The sequence below is a fragment of the Diabrotica virgifera genome, chromosome 1 (genome assembly GCF_917563875.1).
Source record: "Diabrotica virgifera virgifera chromosome 1, PGI_DIABVI_V3a".
Lineage (NCBI taxonomy): Eukaryota > Metazoa > Arthropoda > Insecta > Coleoptera > Chrysomelidae > Diabrotica > Diabrotica virgifera.
Window position 1 is genome coordinate 261,695,604 of NC_065443.1, and position 21,069 is coordinate 261,716,672.

Sequence of the window (21,069 nt, forward strand, 5' to 3'; positions counted from 1 at the left end):
AAATTAATTATTATCCTAAGGTACTTAGCTAGAGGAGAGAGAGCTTCCATAACTTAATATACAATTTACAATAATTATAGAATCTCAGAAAGTGCCATTTCATTATTCATTCATTTCCATCGTTGATATATTTCACAAACAGAAAACAGCTGATCGGCATGTATTCGTGAATCCGTGTCGTCAATGATATTTGATATTGTGGAAAAATCAAATTCCCCTAAGACTTGCAGAAAAAATGGCACCAAACCGATTATCGCGCAATTGCAAGAAGTTGCATGCAATAATCAACTGACAACATACTGCGCATGCCTTTATGCAACTTTCTTGCGTCTTGCAGGTAGAATTGCAAGCCGTAAAGCGCCCTTTAAGTCAAAAATTTTATGAAAATGAAGTAATCATGGTATTCGCTTGTAAACATGCATATCTATCCCGTGTAAAATTTTAGTAACTTTGAAATGCTCAACCGGCCAAATATTCACAACTATCACTAGCACACCGATAATAGCACAAAATCGCTACCTCAAAACTTACTTATTTTGACTTACAACAGTTTTGCGATGAGGGTGCGATATTTTAAACAGAAATGGCGTGAGGATACAGTTCTGTTATACACCTTTACTTATTTTCACTTGTCCTGTATTGGGACCGTGCAAGTTCGGAAAAGCGACACCTATTTCTACGCTCTGCACTTTTATTCGCACTTTTGATTATATTGGCCAATCATATGGTCCTGGTTACTGGATAATTGTCAAGGCCATAGTCCAAAAAAAAAATAAAAAGAAAAAATAAGATTTAGGTTATGCTATTTAAACGTAAACAATTGTATGTAGTAAATAAAATTAGTTATTAAAATGCAGTACTGCAAGCAAAATACAATTAATTAAATTTACCTTTATACAATAATTGCATATAATATCAATACTGTGGAGCAATATATAATTTTTCTTCTTAAATGACAATAAGAATGAAATGTACGTCAATTTGACAATTTCAATTGACAATATGAATTATTTAAGAAAGTTGCAATGTTTCTCCGCTATTCGCGCACGATCGTTTCGCGTATCCCTTCCAAGTACTTGCACACCGCGAATACAGACTGTTGGTAAGAATTAATTCTGCATTTTTTAGTAGTTTTTAATGATCCTCATATATTTGTCATCGAGACCAATATCCTTTAAAGTTTGAATAGTTAGTGCCCAATATTGTCAAATCCCTTTAGTAGTCGATAAAGCAAAAATAAAGACATCCTTTCTATGGCCATAATATTTTTGAACTAGTAGATTCATCCAGCAAACTGTTTATAAAGTAAATTTAATGAATTGGGAGTTGAATAAAATACGCTAAGGCTAAAACATTAAAATTTTCTGAATTCGACTTATTTTTTATTATTGTACGAATGAATAAACGAATTACCTACATGTTATATTATACTTTTGTACAGGATTATCAGCATCCAAAATAAGAGCAACACGTATTAATTTAATTTTTAAATGTCTTACAAAATAAACATCACGTTTGTTGTTAAATAATGAGGTGACACCGATTGCTTAACACGAGTGCACTAGTTATTTCAATAACGCTTTGTCAGCTATTCAATATTATTCTTAATTCACGGCCAAGCCGAGTCAGCGTTAAAAACATCAACACTTTTCTAGTTTATTTATAGTTACAACAAAGCATCGCGGATCATTATATTATCAATTATCATTCGTGATTCAGATACATTATTAGACAAATCTTAATGTGAAATAATTTTTTATCGTCAACTCTTTTGCCATTCTCAAAACATTCTGTGTTTTTAGTTTTATAGTAAATAAATATCATTTTTTGGTTAAGGCTTTATTTCTATTTTCTTACAATAAAAACATCAAACACCAAAAAACTTATCCTATAAAAGCTACTTTGTACTTTTAGAACTCTTAAGCTACGTGTAAATCTCTCAAAATATTTTTAAAGTCAGACTTTTATTTCAAATAGTACAAGTAAATAAAAACATTGTAAATCTTATAAGATTAAAAAATATAAATAGTCAATTCACAACATTTTACAGTATGTTTAATACGAGTACAGTCAGTGACTGCTAGTCATATGTTTTAGCTGCAAAGACACAGTATATTATAACATTTTAAAGGCACACGTTCATATAATAGAAAGGCACAAAATGTTTGTATTTTCATAAATACTGTCGATAAATACTAATTAAGATAAAAAATGTAATGTAATATGTGGCAAAATAAGTTCTTGTATCACGCGCGTGTGTATAATCTTAATCTAAAAAATATATAAAATAACAAAATGGAATGCACTATAAATCTGGACGGATAGAAAAAAAATACTCCTTAGATTCCTTAGGGGATCAAAGAAAAACTAATGTATATGTAGCTGTCGTTAAAATATGAGTGGTATTCTTTTTCTCATGAGCATCTTTCAGTGCGTCACAGTTTTTCGATTTCTTTCTAACGCATTAAATTGTATGTGACAGAAAAAAAGGCACGTCGGTGATTACAGACATTTATAACATTTATTCTAGTTGTCGATAGATGGCGCTATAATCGAAAAAAGTTATTTACGAATTATATAATATATCTATGAATATAATCTGTAGGTACAATTTATAAGACTATACAAATCAAAGAAAATACCATTTTATAAATGTAATAAACACAATTGATTTGTTTTTATGCCAAATTGCAAATAAAATGTGACAACTGTCAGATTTAACTAAAATGTCATGTTAGAATAAATGTTTGTTGTTTGTTTGGGTTTATATGACTGCGGACACTAAATCCATTCGCCTAGAATAAATGTTATAAATGTGTATAATCACGGACTTACCTTTTTTGTATCATTTGTGACGCACTGAAAAATGCTCATGAAAAGGACCATACTAAGGGCTCTATTAGTCTAGGTAACTGATGGCGCAACTAGTGGCGCAACTAGTGGGCCCACCAAATTGTGAGCACGGGCAACTGGTGGCCGAGAATAGCCACCAGCAAAAATAATAAACTGAATTGGAATTGGAAAAATAATCAAATGCAATTGGAAACTTGTTTGTTATCAATTTTACGAAAAAAAGTTATTCTTCATAAAATGCTCTTAATAGTATAAAATATAAGATGCAACCATCAGATTCAAATTTTGTGAATTTTATACGAGGTATGTCAAAAAAGATGAATTTCGCTCAAGAGTAAAGTATCCTTATATTAAACAATATCGAAAAATGTTTTATAAAAAGTTGTTCGGAATTAAAAGCTATGTTTGAATATGCAATTACATTCTTCTAATTGAAATATTGTGAACCGTAAAGGTACTTTACTCTTGGACGAAATTCATATTTTTTAACATACCTCATATAGAATTGATAAAAGTTTATATATTATCATTGCATCTTAGATTTTAGACCATATAAAGCTTTTTGTAAAAAATAACTTTTTTCGTAAAATTAATAATAAAATACTTATAGATATTTGTAATAAAATGATGTTGGGTATCCGTAATTTAAAAAAAATTGCATTTTCTTTTTCAATTAGAATGATGTAATAAAATTAATGCGACCCAAAACATAGTTTTTTTAATTCTTAACAACTTTTCATAATAACAATTTTCGATGTTGTGAAATCTAAAGGTACTTTACATACAATTTTTTTGACATACCTCGTATAACATAGACTATGCAGAGCATTTTATAAAGAATATTTTTTTTTAGTAAAATTGATAAGAAAAAAGTTTCCCATATGGCTCCAAGTTACGCAGACATACTGTACCTTTATATAAAAGCTCAATTTTTTTTAAATTTTCCAATTAACGTCACATTTGGATTCAGCATAATCAAAAACAAAATAGAAACATTTTTGATCAAGGTAAAGTGATGAATTCACCGATATTTCTAAAATATAAAAAGAGCTTTTATTGTTTAAACAATGAATAAACAATTAACGGCTAAATCTGCGAGAAGAACTTTTTAATATAACATATTTATAAATCAACAAAAAAGGTTTTAGAAAAATATACGCTTGTTAATAGAAAATATAGAAGTTAATAGAAAAGAAATACGAAGCACTCAATTACAATACAAATGAACTAGTGGTGGCCGACACCAGTTGCTCAGTCTAATAGGGTCCATATAACATAATGCCCCGGCTTGGTGGCGTCACCAGACCCGGTTACCCGGCTGGTGGACTGGTTCGGCCACCAGATCGACAACAATTTCTGGTGGCGCAACCAGTTGCCGTAGTCTAATAGGTCTCATTTACTTAAATGCCCCGTGACGTCATGAGTCACTGGTGGAGCAACTTGGTGGCGTCACCAGTTGCCTAATATAATAGCGGCCTAAGTGTTAACATCAATAAGCACACTGATATCATTGGCGGCTTAAGAGCAAACTACTATCTGTGATATTTATAGCATACAGAGGCGGATCTAGACATTTGTGGGGTAGGGGGAACGTCCAATGAAACACCAACCAAAAGACATATAAAAGATAAACCCAAACTGCATAAAACACATAAGTAAATAATATACATATATGCATTAAGTTCCCTTAAGGGGGGTATGGTTTGAAATCAACATATCAAGTAAATTTGTGAATTTTTTCGAACCTATGGTAGAATTATTTTATTTTTAAATTAAATAAACATATTACGTACAATTCAAAGAATATTTAAAAAAAATTCAATCCACAATATTGAAAAATAAGCCATTCGTGGCAAATTTTGACAGGCAGCTAAATAATTAACCCTGTATTTAAGTAATTTTGTTAAAACAAAGCAGGCATGTTTGTTAAAACAAAACAAACAGGTTCGTCTTGTTGTTATTTTTTTAACCCTGTATATTTAAGTAATTATTGTATATTATAATTGAAAAAAAAGAACAAGAAAAAAAAAAGAGAAAAAAACTAAGAAGATGTAAACCTCCGAGAAGTTGAATCGGGTTTATGTCTTAGCGTAGTAAAAAACAATTAAAAAAAAAAGAAAAAAAAAACAAACTAAAAATATAATAAAAAAAATATATACAAAAAATATTTACATCCAAAACAGTGTATTTATTTAGATAGTAGTATGTTAGTTTCTTATGTACATACAGTGAGCACGTAAAGGTTGGAATAAATTCATTTTCTCGAGAATGGACGATTTTGGAAAAAAATCCCGAAACAGGTAAATTTTTATTTTTAAATTGCGACATTTTGGCATATATATTATACTAATGACGTCACCCATCTGGGCGTGATGACGTCATCTATGATTTTTTTAAATGAGAATAGGGGTTGTGTAATAGCTCATTTGAAAGGTAATTCAATTCTCTATTCAGTAGTATAAACATTAACATAATTATTTATACAGGGCGCCCAAAAAAATTTTTTTTAATTAAATTAATTGGCATAAAAAGAAGAATCTGTGTAATTTATTTAACTCAAAAATACATTTTACTGCTATCAGAAAACAGGAAATAATGTTTATTTGACAAATAAATATTGTTTTTTGCTTAAATTCAATATTAAAGGAGCCACTCGCCTTCCTCTTGACAGTTTGAACATTGAATTTAAGCGAAAAGCAATGAATATTTTTCAAATATACATTGTTTTCTGTTTTCTGAGAGCAGTAAAATGTATTTTGAATTAAATAAATTACATTCATTCTTCTTTTTTATGTCAATAAATGTAATTTAAAAAAAAATTTTTTGGGCACCCTGTATAAAGATTTATGTTAATCTTTATATTACTGAATAGAGAATTGAATTACCTTTCCAATGAGCTATCACACAACCCCTATTACCATTTAAAAAAATCATCGATGACGTCATCACGCCCAGATGGGTGACATCACTAGTATGATATATATGCCAAAAAGTTGTAATTTAAAAATAAAAATTGACCTGTTCTGGGATTTTTTTCCAAAATCGTCCATTCTCGAGAAAATGAATTTATTCCAACCTTTACGTGCTCACTGTATATTTAGAGTTAGAAATAAAGAAAAAAATTCCTCTGAAAAAAAATTGTTTGTTTTTAAAATAAAATGTCTGGCTAATTGGCTCAGCCAAGGCCATCAAATCCACACAAAAAAAAGCTAAGAAAAATATTTGCGGTGGACATCAGAACTCGTCACTGGATCATACGAAACAAAAAATTCAAAAAGATTTAATTAGCTTATGAGTTTCACGAGGTAACAACGTTGAGTTTTTTTTTATTTTTAATGATTTTGGAATCACGACGAAGTCAAAAATACGAAATATTTGGTATAAATTTTATGAAAATCAACAGATTTTTTATTGTTGGACAAAAAATAAGCACAAAACTAAAAACATCTTGAAGGTGTTACCTAACAAAATATCTAAAAAAAAAGCTATGCAAAATTTCAGGTGGATCGGTCAAGTAATTTTTCAGTTGCAATGTCCACCGCATTTGAAAAAGCAGTTTTGAAAAATGCGTTTAAAGTTTTGACAACTGCATCTTCATCTTCTTATTTGTCTGCCAAATCGTAAAGTGATGCACATTGGAATATGTTTTTTGAATCGCGGAGTAATCTACAAAAGAGACGGCGAACAGTAGTTTAACATTTCTTACTACGCCCAAGCGTGCTGGCGCGAAGTCGCGACAATGTGAGTTGAAGGTAGGGATATTCAACACGCTGTATCTGTGGTAAATTTACTCTGTTCTGTGGTAAATTTTCAGAGAGTATTCTTGAAAATATGCACTTTTACAGGGTTGGCAAAACCAAGGTTTAAAAAACAGGTTTTTTGGTTTAAATCAGGTTTTCTTGGTTTAAACCAGGTTTTTTGGTTTAAATCAGGATTTTTTGGTTTAAACCAGGTTTAATATAATAAGTGTAAATACTTTAAAAATTAATAAATTATTTTGTAAAATAATAGTAATAAACAATGGAAAAAATTATTAAGTCAACTTTTATTTTTATTAGCCACACCAAAAATTATTACAACAAAAAAACATATTCAAACGTAATAATATTCAAAATAACTAAGTTCGAAAGTAAAAAAATATAATTTATGTTCCGTGTTGGTTTACGAAATCAATTAAATGAAATTAAAATAAATGTAAACACAACAAACTGTCAATAATATATTTATTTGTGTCGGTAAAATAGCGTGAATATTTCTCGAAAGAGGGTTTGTTATTCTTTGCGAGTGTGGTGGTGTGACTACCCCGGGTGCCCGCTGTGACTATACTGAACGAGACCACAAACACTTAATCTGTCTGGTGTTCTAGGCGACAATAATTTATTAGATCTGGCGTTTTAAAAGCTGAAAACATTTTTGTGATTTTTAAGAAGTTAACATAAATAGGCTGGCCCTTTATCTGGTACCGTAATCTATGAATTTGTGTTCCCATGAAAAAGCCATTAATTTTATACATTCTGGTTTTGTATTTAGGAGCGAAACACATGTGAATTTTAAATGACCCATATTATTTTCGTTTAGAAAAGAAAGTTAATATTTAAAATTAGCCATTACAAAAAATAGTAAAATAATAAAATGGTTATTCATTTTTGATTTACATTTACTCTGTGTGGAGTATGAAGGGAACCGGTCTCGTTGGAACTTTACCGCGCTGAGCAGATGGGACGTGAATTGTAAATTGTAGAATTCCCTCATCTTCCTTAGTCTCAGCATCCGTATGGCTTGCAAATTGTAGAAGCCTCGGAGGTGTAACCAGAGAAGGTTCCCATTGTTTTCATTCTGGTGGGATATGCTATATGCCATTAGAGTGAAAACTTAGTCTCAGTAAAATAATAATTGAAACGTGTCGCCACATTTATTTATCTTAATGTTCTCTATTTGCGGCAGTTGTATTAAAAACTTACATACAGTTGTTAAATAAAAACAACAGTTGGAGGTCCAATAAAAAAACCAGGATTTTTTCTTTAAAAAACAGTTGGTTTAAACCAAGGTTTTAAGCATGCTGGTTTAAACCTGCCAACCCAGCACTTTCATTTGAAATAATAAAAAAAATTAAATATTTCAAACCATACCTCCCACCCCCTTAATTTTCCTCCTTAATTTTCCTAACTAGCATGTTTATTGGGTTGAAGTTGTCTGTCTATGGTTTATGTTTCATGCCAGCTAATATATTTTAATGTTTCAACAATTTTTTTCTGTAATTTTGGACCTTGTTAGGAGGTGAATTTCCCCTATCCTCCTGTGGATCCGCCACTGATAGTGTCAAAGTTGCTACTTTACAAGCCATCACTGATAAGAAAGTTTCTAAAAATGTATTTAATAGGTACAAAAAATTACTCCTCATCATTTCTTCTTGCTACTTTGATATTAACAAAGCTCGCTGCTAAGAAAGAAATCCATGCTATACACGCTGATGAAACGCCAAATATGAGCGACAATCCAGTGTTAATAATTCCATCTCTATAGGCGTTCCCGCTATCTGTTTGCATGTAGTCCATGAAATCAAAAACTCCTTGACACTGCAGTCTTTGGTATATAACGGGCAGAGCTGTACCATGAACGCTAAGCAGAACCTCAAGTGTTGATCGGTACTGGTTGCAAGTGTGGAGGAAGCCATCCATGTAGATTGCAAAGTGAACTAATGAGTACACAGTGAAGATGCATGTGAATACTGCTGCAGTTACCCAGTAGCTGGTTGGAAGGTGGCCAGTAGTTTCTTGCGATATTGCTTCTATTTGTACAGATTCTCCAGTGCTAGAAAATAATATATAAAATTAAATGAACAGTTTGTGCAATAATTTAAGATGCATATTGAGAATATGAACTAGTAAGGAAGATCTACAAACTTTGAGGTGAAACAGCAGCAGAGTTTGTATAACTTGCTGGCAGAAATCACTAACGGTAGAGAAGTACAAATTGTCAAATGTATATCAATTAAATCTAAATACATATATGTCAAATGGAAAAATCCAAATATCTACTCTTGTAGGAAATACAACAACTCTTCCCTCAAAAAAGCACTACTTTTACACTATCCTTGGTAATTTTACCTCTAAACTCTCCATTAAGTTTGTATTGTATGAAGACTATGTAAATTGTGTCGAAGGTATTTTATATGAAACACAGTACATTTTGGTATATCTACTTGGTGATTTTAACCTACCAAATATTCATTGGGAAAATAATGAATATGGTTCAAGACCAATTGGAAATATTACTAACAAAGTTAAATGTATTTCAGAAAGTTTTGCATTTTTAAATCTCTTTCAATTAAATAATGAACCAAACTGTAATGGAGGTTTCTTAGATCTTATTTTTTCTAGTATAAATAAAAACGTAAACTTAAAAATTGCTGATCAATCTTTATTAAAATGTGATAGCTATCATCCAGCCTTGTCCTTTGACATTATTGGAAATATTATTTTAGACTCTCTTAGCTATTATTTCTATTTTGACTTTAAGAGGAAACAGTAGCGATCAACAGGTAGCAAAAACGCGTTCCAAGATTGCGGCTGTAATTTTGAATATTTTTTCGAGATATTTGGTACATAATGTATTCGTAATATAATAAAGAATGGCGGTACAGAGCCCAATTTGAAAAATACATTAATATGTGGAAATTACTCTGTAATTAAATACAATATTAAAAAAACGAGTCTGTACCGCCATTAAGAAGAACAAAAAATACACTTTCTTCAAATAAACTTTTTTATCCGATGCCTAGATTTTGTGTCATTTTGGAACTACATACTAATGTAATAAAAAATTTTAGTAGTTCCAAAATGACACAAAATCTAGGCATTGGATAAAAAAGTGTATTTTTTTGTTCTTCTTAATGGCGGTACAGGCTCGTTTTGACTTTATCGTACTATATACGTAGTATAGTATAATATTACTTTATCGTACTATATACGTAGTATAGTATAATAGATTAAGTTATAGGATCGTGCAAAAAAAATTTTTTCAGATTTCACTTTTTTTCGACGTTTTGAGTCACCCTGAGTCTAAAAAGCAAATAAAAAAAACATGTCGGAAGTATGTACGTACGTATGTACGTACGTATGTCGCCACCGCCCAGCAAAAACTACTGGACCGATTTTGATGAAATTCGGTATGAGTAAGTTTAAGAGAATTTTGTCGAGAAACTAAGCTTTTAAAAAAAACCCCTCAAAGGGGGGCCGAAATAGGGGGGTTATTTAGGGCCCATTTTTGCAAATTTTGACCGAAATGAATGAAATTCAACTCAAAGTAAGCTCATCGATAGGTAAATAAAAATACGGAATTTGACATTTCCAAATTCAAAATGGCGGCCAACATGGCCGACCGCCCACCCGACACATTTCCCTATCTATCTAAAAACTTGTTTAAGATAAGTTTAATTTGAAAAAGTCGTTATATAGCCTAAAGATGGGGCTATAAGAAGGATGTTATCGTTTTTCAGAAAAAGTTACGGGTTGCCTATATTTAACGGGTCAAATTTTGACATACATTTGAACTTGATTTTCTCAAAAATGGCTCCAAGGAATTTTTTTTCTTTTTTAATATATTTTTGATATCCTATCAGTAAATTGAATGACATTAGTCATATATCTTAACTCCCCATAAGAGGGAAGTTATGAATTTTTTATAAAAAAATATTCGAGTGCCCGTAACTTCCTTGTTAATAGAAACTAAAATTTGAAATTTTGCAGACATATATGGTACTTTATTATCTATTATCACAATAAATTTTACCAAAAATATGGCTTCCGGTTGAACCGGAAATGAATAAAAAATCTTAATTTTTTTAGATACGCCCTGTATATTTTAACACATTTTGAAAGAATGCAAAATTACCTTTTCAATGACATAGAATTCATTGCTGTAGCTTAAAAACTTGAAAAGTTACGGTAAATAGAAATTTTGCTATAATCTTATGTGTGTCCTCTCTCACGCGTTCATAGCAGAGCATTATTGTAGGGCAGTCAGTGAGGGTATTTGGCTCCGAATTCCATCCTACTACATTGATGTACTTGATATTTTCACAGTAAGTAGGGAATCTACCCTATATACTATGGCGCTTTCATCTTGGGGCGGTTCCCACCCCTTCAAGGGGGTGGAAAATTTGTTGGTCAAAATAAGCACGGAAGTGGCTAAAGAACCTATTTCTAAGCAAAAACTGGTCTATACTTTTTTTTTTGAGAACCCAATACTTTTTGAGTTATGCGTAGTTGAAAATTGGCTATTTTCATTGAAAAATGACACCTTTTCGGACGGATTTTTTGTGAATACCTTAAAAACTTTGCATCGGACTAAAAACACTATATAAAACATTTTTTAGATTATAAATAATAAAGATGGTTTTTGTAAAAAATGTGATCAAATTATAGAATGAATTTTTAAATTTTCTTAAAAATCTTCCTTTTTCTCCATGTAATTCGAAAATAAAAATATTTCACCCCTGAGAAGTGGTGGGAACTTCCCCCATGATAAAAGCGGCATAGTATATAGGATAGACTTTGAACTAGGAGATTGGGCTACTCCCAAAATTTCATTAAAATTCATGCAGTAGGAGAGAATTTGGAGATAATATCTTGTTCTTAATCTCGCGCATTGACTGGCGTAATCGAAATAGAATGAAATGCAAATATTGTAAACTATTAATTTCTCAGAAAAATGAACTAATTTGAAATGAAAGTATGACTATAATATTCTATTGATTTATGCAATAATCTACACATCTATAGTGTGTCCCCGAAATATGGCATCGAACATTTTCTCAAATGCAGGAATTAATGATGCGTAGAACCATAACATACTTTTAAGTACAGTAGGTGTTTCTAAAATATCAAAATAACGAGTAACTTTGTTATTTTTATAGAATGCCAGTATCTAGTACGATAACGATAATAGATCGGTACGATAAAGTTCTCGGGCGGCCCTTCCGTCCAGCGTTTTTTAATATTGTATTTAATTACAGAGTAATTTCCAAATATTAATGTATTTTTCAAATTGGGCTCTGTACCGCCATTCTTTATTATATTACCAATACGTGTGCCAAGTATCTCGAAAAAATATTCAAAATTACAGCCGCAATCTTGGAACGCGTTTTCGCTACCTGTTGATCGCTACTGTTTCCTCTTAAAAATGCTAATTATATCCTTATTAATGAATATTTAGGTTCAGTCGAGTGGGATAGGGTTATTGATGAGACAGATGTACATAATAGCGTTGATACATTTTATGAAGTGTTAGATTCCTGTATTAATCAATTTGTACCAAAAACTAGATGCAAAAACTCAAAATTTCCGAAATGGTACACTCCTCATTTAAAACATATATTATTTCAAAAGAAGATTGCTCATGCAAAATACAAAATGACAGGATCTAAGAAGGATTATGATCTTTTTTCTAATTTGCGTCAAGAATTTAGGGATTGTTACAAAACATGTCATCAGATTCACCTAAATAATTTACAAACTGCTATGTATGATAAAAAAGATTTTTGGAATTTGGAATGTAAATATGTAATAAAAGAAAATGTTTTGATTTGCCAAACACAATGAAATATGAGAATATAACTTCTTATAATTCCCAAAATATAGCAAATTTGTTTAGTAAATTTTTTAATTCAACCTATGTTACTAGTCATACAGATTATCTAGCTGTAAACTCTGATAATAGTCTTTGTGTTGAAATTTGTGATATTACTGTATTAGATGTATTTGAATTTATATCTAAAACTGATCTAAAAGCAAGTTCTGGACCTGATAATATATCCCCTCTGTTTATATTTAATGGTAGATTTATTCTGAGTTATATTTTACAAAAAATATTTAGTTTGTCATTGGGCTCAGGTGTCTTTCCAAAGATATGTACCTTATTAAATAGTGGTCACATGCGGCAAATTGAATCAATTCAAAACAAGTTTATTAAATATTTATTTTACAAAAAGCATAAAATATCGCCAGAATATGATTCGTATCAACCATTAAGAAAAGAATTTAATATAAAAAAATTAGAGCAAAGAAGACTTCAACGTTGTTTAATTTTTCTCTATAAACTATGTAATCACTTAATAGACTCGCCTGATCTTTTGGGGCAAATACAATTTTATGTCCCGGATCACAGAACCCGTACAAGAAACATATTTTTTGTAAATACTTCTAGCCCACTTAATAAAATGTGCCAAATTTACAACGATTTAACAACAACCACTTTTCTGGAATTATTTGGAATAAACTTGCAATTATTTAAACGTCTATTGCATGAATAATATAGAGGTTTTTTTTTTATTATTTTTAACGTTTTTGCTGGTAGACATCTGTCGTTTTTGTCTCTATTACCTCGAATTATTATATTATGTGCACGTTGTACTAAACTGTTGTCATTGTAGATACGGATACATGTAAGTAGGGAAACCTGTTTGTATCTGTTATTAATAAATAGAAGTTATATTACCCCAGTCCATAAAGGTGGTAATAGAGAAAATATTGAAAACTACCGAGGTATATCTAAAATTTCAGTTTTTAGACGAAGCAACGAAGCACTAAAAAGCCCAAAACCTAGGTAATTTGTGCAGTAAGATGAATCGTCATGGAACTTTTTGCATTCGATTAGAGAGAGTGTCAGGCAACTTTGTGAACTAAATTCATCTAGGGCAAAAAATTTTGTGCATAAGAAAATGCATTTTAAAAGTGCATCTCGAAGAGGTGACAATGAAAAAACTTGGGAAGTATTGACGGAAATGAGTTGAATTTTTATACTCGGGGGTTTTGGGGATCGCTGAGCACGAATTTCATATCGGCGATGGTCTCCAAGGTACCTGGTGCCCATGGTGGAACTCGTCGCCTAGAGTTTTATGTTATAATCATTAAAAATCAGTCAATATCCATTAGTCGGGGGGTTTTTGGGGTTGCCGGCCACGAATTTATTGTTGGTGATGGCATCCAAGATACCTGGTGCCCAGGGTGGAACTCGTCCCTAGAGTTTTTAGTTATAATTATCCAAAATCAGCCAAAAACTATTACCCTGGGGGTTTTGGGTGTCGGTGAGTACGAATTTCATGTCGGCGATGGTCTCCAAGGTACCTGGTGCCCAGTGTGGAACTCGTCGCCTGAAGTTTTATGTTATAATAATTAAAAATCAGTCAATATCCATTACACGGCGGTTTTTGGGCTCACTGACCACGAATTTAATGTCGGCGGTGGTCTCCAAAATACGTGGTGCCTAAAGTGGAACTCGTCGCCAGGAGTTTTTAGTTATAATTATTCAAAATTAGTCAAAAACTATTACCCAGGTGGTTTTGAGGGTCCCTGAGTACGAATTTCATGGCGGCAATGGTGCCCAAGGTACCTGGTGCCAAGGGTTGTAACTCGTTGCCTAGCGTTTTATGTTATAACCATTCAAAATCAGTCAATAACCATTACTCGGGGGGTTTTTGGAGTCGCTAAACACAATTTAATGTTGGCGGTGGTCTCCAAATGTACCTGGTTCCCAGGGTGCAACTCTTCGCCTGGAGTTTTATGTCATAATTATTCAAAATCAGTGAAAAACCATTAATCTGGGGGTTTTGGGAGTCGCTTAGTACGAATTTCATGTCGGCGATGGTCTCTAAGTTACCTGGTGCCTAGGGTGGAACTCGTCGCCTGCAGTTTTATGTTATATTCATTCAAAATCAGTCAATATCCATTACTTCGGTGTTTTGGGGGTCGCTAAATATATTTTTCATTAATAATTTTTCTTAAAACACTTTTATATTATATCCTAAAAAATTACCTATTTAAAAATTATTTTAAAATTTTGTCGCTTTTAAAGCAGTTGTGAAATTTTGACACTAAGTAATGACATTTATGAAATTTTGACATAATTGGCATTTCAAGGGTAATTAAGTTATATCACCGAATTTTTGTGTTTTCTGCGGTAATATGTTAATTTTTAGATTTCTAGTCTCCTTTTATATAAAAAAAAACAGTGGTTTTTAGAACTCTTTAGCGACGTATTAGTATAATATAATGTTGATGGATTACCGTCGAAGGCCGATATGATCAACCAAAAAAGAAGATGTATATGGTGATTTTTCTATTGACTTTCTTGGGTGTGAATCTGTCTTTTTATTTTACTGCTCCTGGTTTAAAAACAAAGCATAGTATATATGTGAATACCTCCAAGCTACACTTTTATGTAGTTCTGTTGTTTTAAAAATTTTTAATTAATTATAAAAAAATATCTAAAAAGTGATACCGTATTTAAAGTAAAGTAAGTTTTTAATGTTGGTGTTTTGAAAAAGTCATATATTTTATACTTATTAGTTTTGTTAATTACAGAATAAATAATAATATTATAATATCAAGCTGTTTAAGATTGGTATTAAAGGAATTTTCATTATTTCTACAGTCTATAGCTACGCTGTCTTATAATTTTGGTTTTCCAAATTGCGGAAGAGAGAAATTTGTGTAACTTCAAGTAAGTAAATATATTTTTTTATTTTATTTTACTTTTTATTGATTTTTCATTATATTATACAAATAAATTGATTATGAATACGTGCACTAACATTTAATTTAACACGTATTTTTTAGATTATTGTATACCTACCTTGATGACCATCTCCAACATGAAATTGATGCCCAACGACCCCTAAAACCTTCATAGTAATGGTTATTGACTGATTTTGTATGATTATACCATAAAACTCCAGGCGACGCGCGACGAGTTCCACCCTGGGCACCAGGTACCTTGGCGACCATCACCGTCATGAAATTCATGTTCAGCGACCCCCAAAACTCCCCGAGTAATGGTTTTAAATGATTTGTAATAATTATAACATAAAACTCTAGACGACGAATTCCACTTTGGGCACCAGGTACCTTGGAGACCATCGAACACATGAAATTATTGTTCAGCGACCCCTAAAATCCTCAGAGTAATGGTTATTGGTTGATTTTGAATGATTATAACATAAAACTCCAGTTTCACCCTGGGCACCAGGTACACAGGAGACCATCACCGTCATGAAATTCGTGCTCAGCGACCCCCAAAACCCCCGCGTAATGGTTTTAAAAGATTTGGAATAAATATAACAATACTCCAGACGACGAGCTCCACCCTGGGCACCAGGTATCTTGGAGACCATCGACCACATGAAACTCTTGTTCAGCGACCCCCAAAACCCTCAGAGTAATGGTTATAGACTAATTTTGAATGATTATAACATAAAACTCCAGGCGACGAGTTCCACCCTGGACACCAGGTATCTTGGAGACCATCGCCAACACTAAATTCGTGGCCAGCGACCCCAAAAACCCCCCGAGTAATGGATATTGACTGATTTTTAATGATTATAACGTAAAACTCTAGGCGACGAGTTCCACCGTGGGCACCAGGTACCTTCAAGACCATCGCCGATATGAAATTCGTACTCAACGATCCCCAAAACCCCCGATTATAAAAATTCAACTCATTTCCATCAATATTGCCCGAGTTCTAAATTTTTCATTTTCACCTCTTCGAGATGCACTTTTAAAATGCATTTTCTTATGCACAAAAATTTTTGCCCTAGATGAATTTAGTTCACAAAGTTGCCTGACACTCTCTCTAATCGAATGCAAAAAGTTGCATGACGATTCATCTTACTGCACAAAATTCCTAGGTTTAATGCTTCGTTGCTTCGTCTATTTTGCTAAATCTTTTGAAGGGATTGTAGCTGCAAAACTTGGTCCATTATTGAATCCTACTTTACTGCCCGACCAACATGGTTTTATTCCAGGACGTTCTACTACTACCAATCTTTTAGTTTTACAAGAATTTTTGTTGGATGCTCTTGAAGGGTATGACCAGGTTGATGCCATTTATACTGACTTTTCGAAGGCATTCGATTCGAGTTAATCATACTGTCCTAATATCTAAACTTTATAATGCTAGTTTACATGGCAGATTATTAGGCTGGATGGAGAGCTATCTCACAGAAAGAACTCAAGTTGTAAAAATTAACCAACTTTTGTCATCTACAATCAATGTAACCTCTGGTGTTCCACAGGGTGGACATTTATCTCCTCTGCTTTTTAATTGTTTTGTAAATGATCGGTTCATTTGAATACCATATTGGACCGAATATTTTGGAGGTACAGTAGACTCCCGTAAGTTCGGCCACCTCGGGACCGGACCCTAGGCCGAACTTAAAAGTGGCCGAACTAACCGATGCTTATCTAAAAAATGCCCATTTATTGTTTGTATGGATCTAGCAAAAACAAAACATTTGTACAGTAGAAGACAACACAGAGGAATACTCTGACATATATTTAACATAATATATGAAAAGATGGACCGTTACAAAAATACTATAAAACAATACTTACAGAACTCTAGGCCCAATAAAATTTAAAAATATTATTGCACATTGGTGGTTTGCCTTCTTACACTTAAAAAAAGTCTTTAATTTTTTTCTGAATTTTCTTTTCTAATGATTTTTGATGTGCAAAGTGTGTGACTAATGCTCAGAGAGTCGGCCGGACTAAGCGGAGACCGAACTAACCGAGGCCGAACTTACGGGAGTCTACTGTAATCACAACATTTAAGGATCTTGGGGTAATTTTTGACCCTACAGTAAGCTTCAGGGACCACTTTTCTTACGTTTCTAATAGATCCATGAAACTTTTAGGTTTCACGAAATGTAGTCTCTCTGAATTTGATAAAATTTATTGTCTCAAAAATATCTACTGTTCCCTTATTAGATCGGTTTTGGAATATGGTAGCAATATTTGGTCTCCACATTATACCTGCTACAAAGATCTATTAGAAAGAGTACAGAGAAAGTTCTTAAGATTTATTGCTTTAAAATTGAGAATACCTGTAAATGAAATTGAATACATTGTTTTACAATCTTTACTTAAATTACCTACTCTTGAAGAAAGGCGAATATTGCTAGATGTAGCATTTATATATAAATTAATTTAATAATTTAGAAAAGGTTTACTTCCATACTCCCTGTAGACACACTAGATCCCAAGACTTATTTTATTTAGAATTTCATAATCGAACTTACACTGTAAATAAACCCTTACAGAGAATGTGTAGAAATGCAAACAAATTTAATAGTAATGGTTTTTTTCATTTATCACTAAGTACTATTCGCGGTGTGCAAGTACTTGGAAGGGATACGCGAAACGAGAAATATTGCAACTTTCTTAAATAATTCACATTGTCAACTGAAATTGTCAAATTGACGTACATTTCATACCTATTGTCATTTAAGAAGAAAAATTATATATTGCTTCACAATATTGATATGATATGCAATTATTATATAAAGGTAAATTTAATTAATTGTATTTTGCTTGCAATACTGCATTTTAATAACTAATTTTATTTACTACATACAATTGTTTATGATTAAATAACACAACCTAAATCTTATTTTTTCTTTTTATTATTTTTTTTGGACTATGGCCTTGACAATTATCCAGTAACCAGGACCATATGGTTGGCCAATATAATTAAAAGTGCGAATAAAAGTTCAGAGCGCAGAAATAGGTGTCGCTTTTCCGAACTTGCACGGTCCCAATTAAGAATGAGATCGAAAATACCTTTTTATGTAAACACATTGTGCTTTAATAGTTTACTTAAATTTAAGTTGATTTGTAAAAATGGCAAGTCCGTAAATAAACATTAAGTACATTAAAAATTCATTTCTAGAGCTGTTTATCTGTTCGTAGAATCTTTGTAGGTAAGCTTTTTCTGTTATGATAATTCAACAATCTTATTTAGAATGTTTGTGTATTATTTTTCTTTAAAAATAAATAAGTAAATAAATGTTTGGTCGGATGAGGTCTGTAAGCACCATTAGCGATCCTATATTCCGTGTATTTTTTTTTTCAACATTTTGCAGAGAGATTATATTTTTATTAGTAGAAGAGGTAGGTATATAGGATTTCAATTGTAAATAATTGTAATAAAAAATTACCAAGTTTATGTTGTACTTTTATGTAGCAGAGGCCTGATAGGCCTCATTAGTCCACTGGAAGGTTAATAAACATTTTTGCCTAGTGTATTTTATATTCTTTTTCTCATGATCATCTTTCAGTGCGTCACAGTTTTTCGATTTCTTTCTAACGCATTAAATTGTATGTGATAGAAAAAACGCATGTCAGTGATTACATTACATCGGTGACATTTATAACATTTATTCTAGTTATTCTAGTTGTCGATAGATGGCGCCATAATAAAAAAAATAATTTTTTTTTAATTAGATAATAATATTACAAATATAATCTGTATAATTTATAAGACTATACAAATCAAAGAAAATACCATTTTATAAATGCAAGAAACACATTTGATTTGTTTTTATTCCAAATTGAAAATAAATTGTGACAACTGTCAGATTTAACTAAAATGTCATGTTAGAATAAATGTCATAAATGTGTATTATCCAAGGAACTGTCAACACTGATGGAATCGCCATAAAATGAAGTTAATGGCGTCAGGATGAGATAGAAGATAATCAGGTAAAGGAGGGAAGATAATCGGACAGTGCTAGTCAGGTACGTTGTAGTTGTAGCAAATTTTACCTGAAAATTCTCTGTCTCTCTCATGTCTCTCTAGAAGTGCTAGAACCTCTCTCTTGTATGTTGGCGCCTATCTCGCTTCACTGTTGGAATGGGACGGGGCCATTCCATCAGTGTTGACAGTTCATTGGTATTATCACGGACTTACCCTTTTTCCTATCATTTGTTACGCACTGAAAAATGCTCATGAAAAGCACAAGAACTACTATTTTTCAAAGATTATTATCACACAAGAATGTGAAAACTGCAAGTTTTACCTTTAGGGTTAATAATAAGAAAAATATACCTCAATACTTACTCTAATTTTGCCAACATTGTTCTAGTAGCCCTGCCACTAGGTGATTTTGTAGTAAACAATACTCTATATCCATGAAAACAGATGAAACCAATTCCAAAAAATACATAAATAAGAGGTGCAAAAGTTGTCCAGATACATGCTCCTTGACTACCACCTAAAAAATAATTAGTGATATGCAAATGTGATCAAATAACATAAAGACGGCCACTCATGGTTCTGCAGTGTGGTTCTAAAAGATTGCAGATGATATCAATTCTGCAGTACTGCACCTGACAGGGCCAGTATCTCTGTGGATATATGTTTTTGTTGGATGTATGGTCACACATGATCAAAATTTTTGCTAATTAGCCAAACTCAACAATTTTGAACAACACTGCAGTACTGTGAGTGGCCCGCTTTAGATTTGAACATAGACATATAATACCTAGACTGCACGCTGCAATCTAAAATTGTTAGCCCAGTGTGAGAAAAGTGTTTGTATTCAGGCTATGCACCTTTTTCTAATCGGCAGCAGTGGGAAGATCATGTGGTTGATTAACATGTCATTGGATAAGCCTTGTCGATTAGAAAGAGATGTCTACCCTAAATACAAACACTTTTCTCTATCGCACTGGGGGAATAATTTTGGATTGCAGGGAGCATTGCAGGTATTATATTATAAAGGATTTTAAGGGGCAATAACAATAAATAGGGTTGGAAGATGGACAAAAATTATGGAAAAATAAATAATACCTAAGAAATGGGTAGCAGTATGCGTTCCATATATTATACAACTACAGTTTCTATCCACACATTGATCTAAAGTTCTATACCAATGACTCCATACTATTCCAGTTGATATACTTGAAGTAGCTCCTGCAGCTATAGCCAGAATATATGCACAACATAACCGTTTTTCTGCAGAAAGCTGATCCATTTTCCACCAAGAAAACCTAAAAGATAATGAATAAATAAATTAATCTTTTATTGTGCCATCCTTAGATAAGATAATAATGCTAGGCCAAATTTGTATCACATTTTATTTACCTATTAAAGAAATAAAATTATTTCAATTTTAATATCAACAATGAACCACTTTTCATTCAAAAAAATTTAATTCACTTTTGAGGAATTTACGAATTTTCTATGTAAATGTGTTTGTCAACAAATTTTGACATTTTTCACGCCCAGTCGAAATGGTTCTTCTTTCCTAACCAATTAACCACTGTTCCCGACCCTACAAGTTTACAGTTCCTTGCTAACTTCAATTTGGTTCGTTTTCTCATGTTTACAGGTTCCATGGAGTGATATCATTTGTCTCTTTTTCTCGTATGGAAA

At 32.1% G+C, this 21,069-nt stretch overlaps 1 protein-coding gene across 1 annotated transcript; it reads right to left on the minus strand.

Moving 5' to 3' along the window:
* Positions 1 to 1,945: 1,945 nt before the first annotated feature.
* On the minus strand, positions 1,946 to 20,963 carry LOC114328002 (uncharacterized). The gene is made up of 4 exons (XM_028276739.2): positions 20,779 to 20,963; positions 20,485 to 20,684; positions 19,753 to 19,906; positions 1,946 to 8,664 (listed from the first exon to the last, which is right to left on the minus strand). The coding sequence occupies exons 2-4, from the start codon at positions 20,666 to 20,668 to the stop codon at positions 8,244 to 8,246; spliced, it is 759 nt and encodes a 252-aa protein (XP_028132540.2). The 5' UTR covers positions 20,669 to 20,684; positions 20,779 to 20,963; the 3' UTR covers positions 1,946 to 8,243.
* Between the last annotated feature and the right edge of the window lie 106 nt (positions 20,964 to 21,069).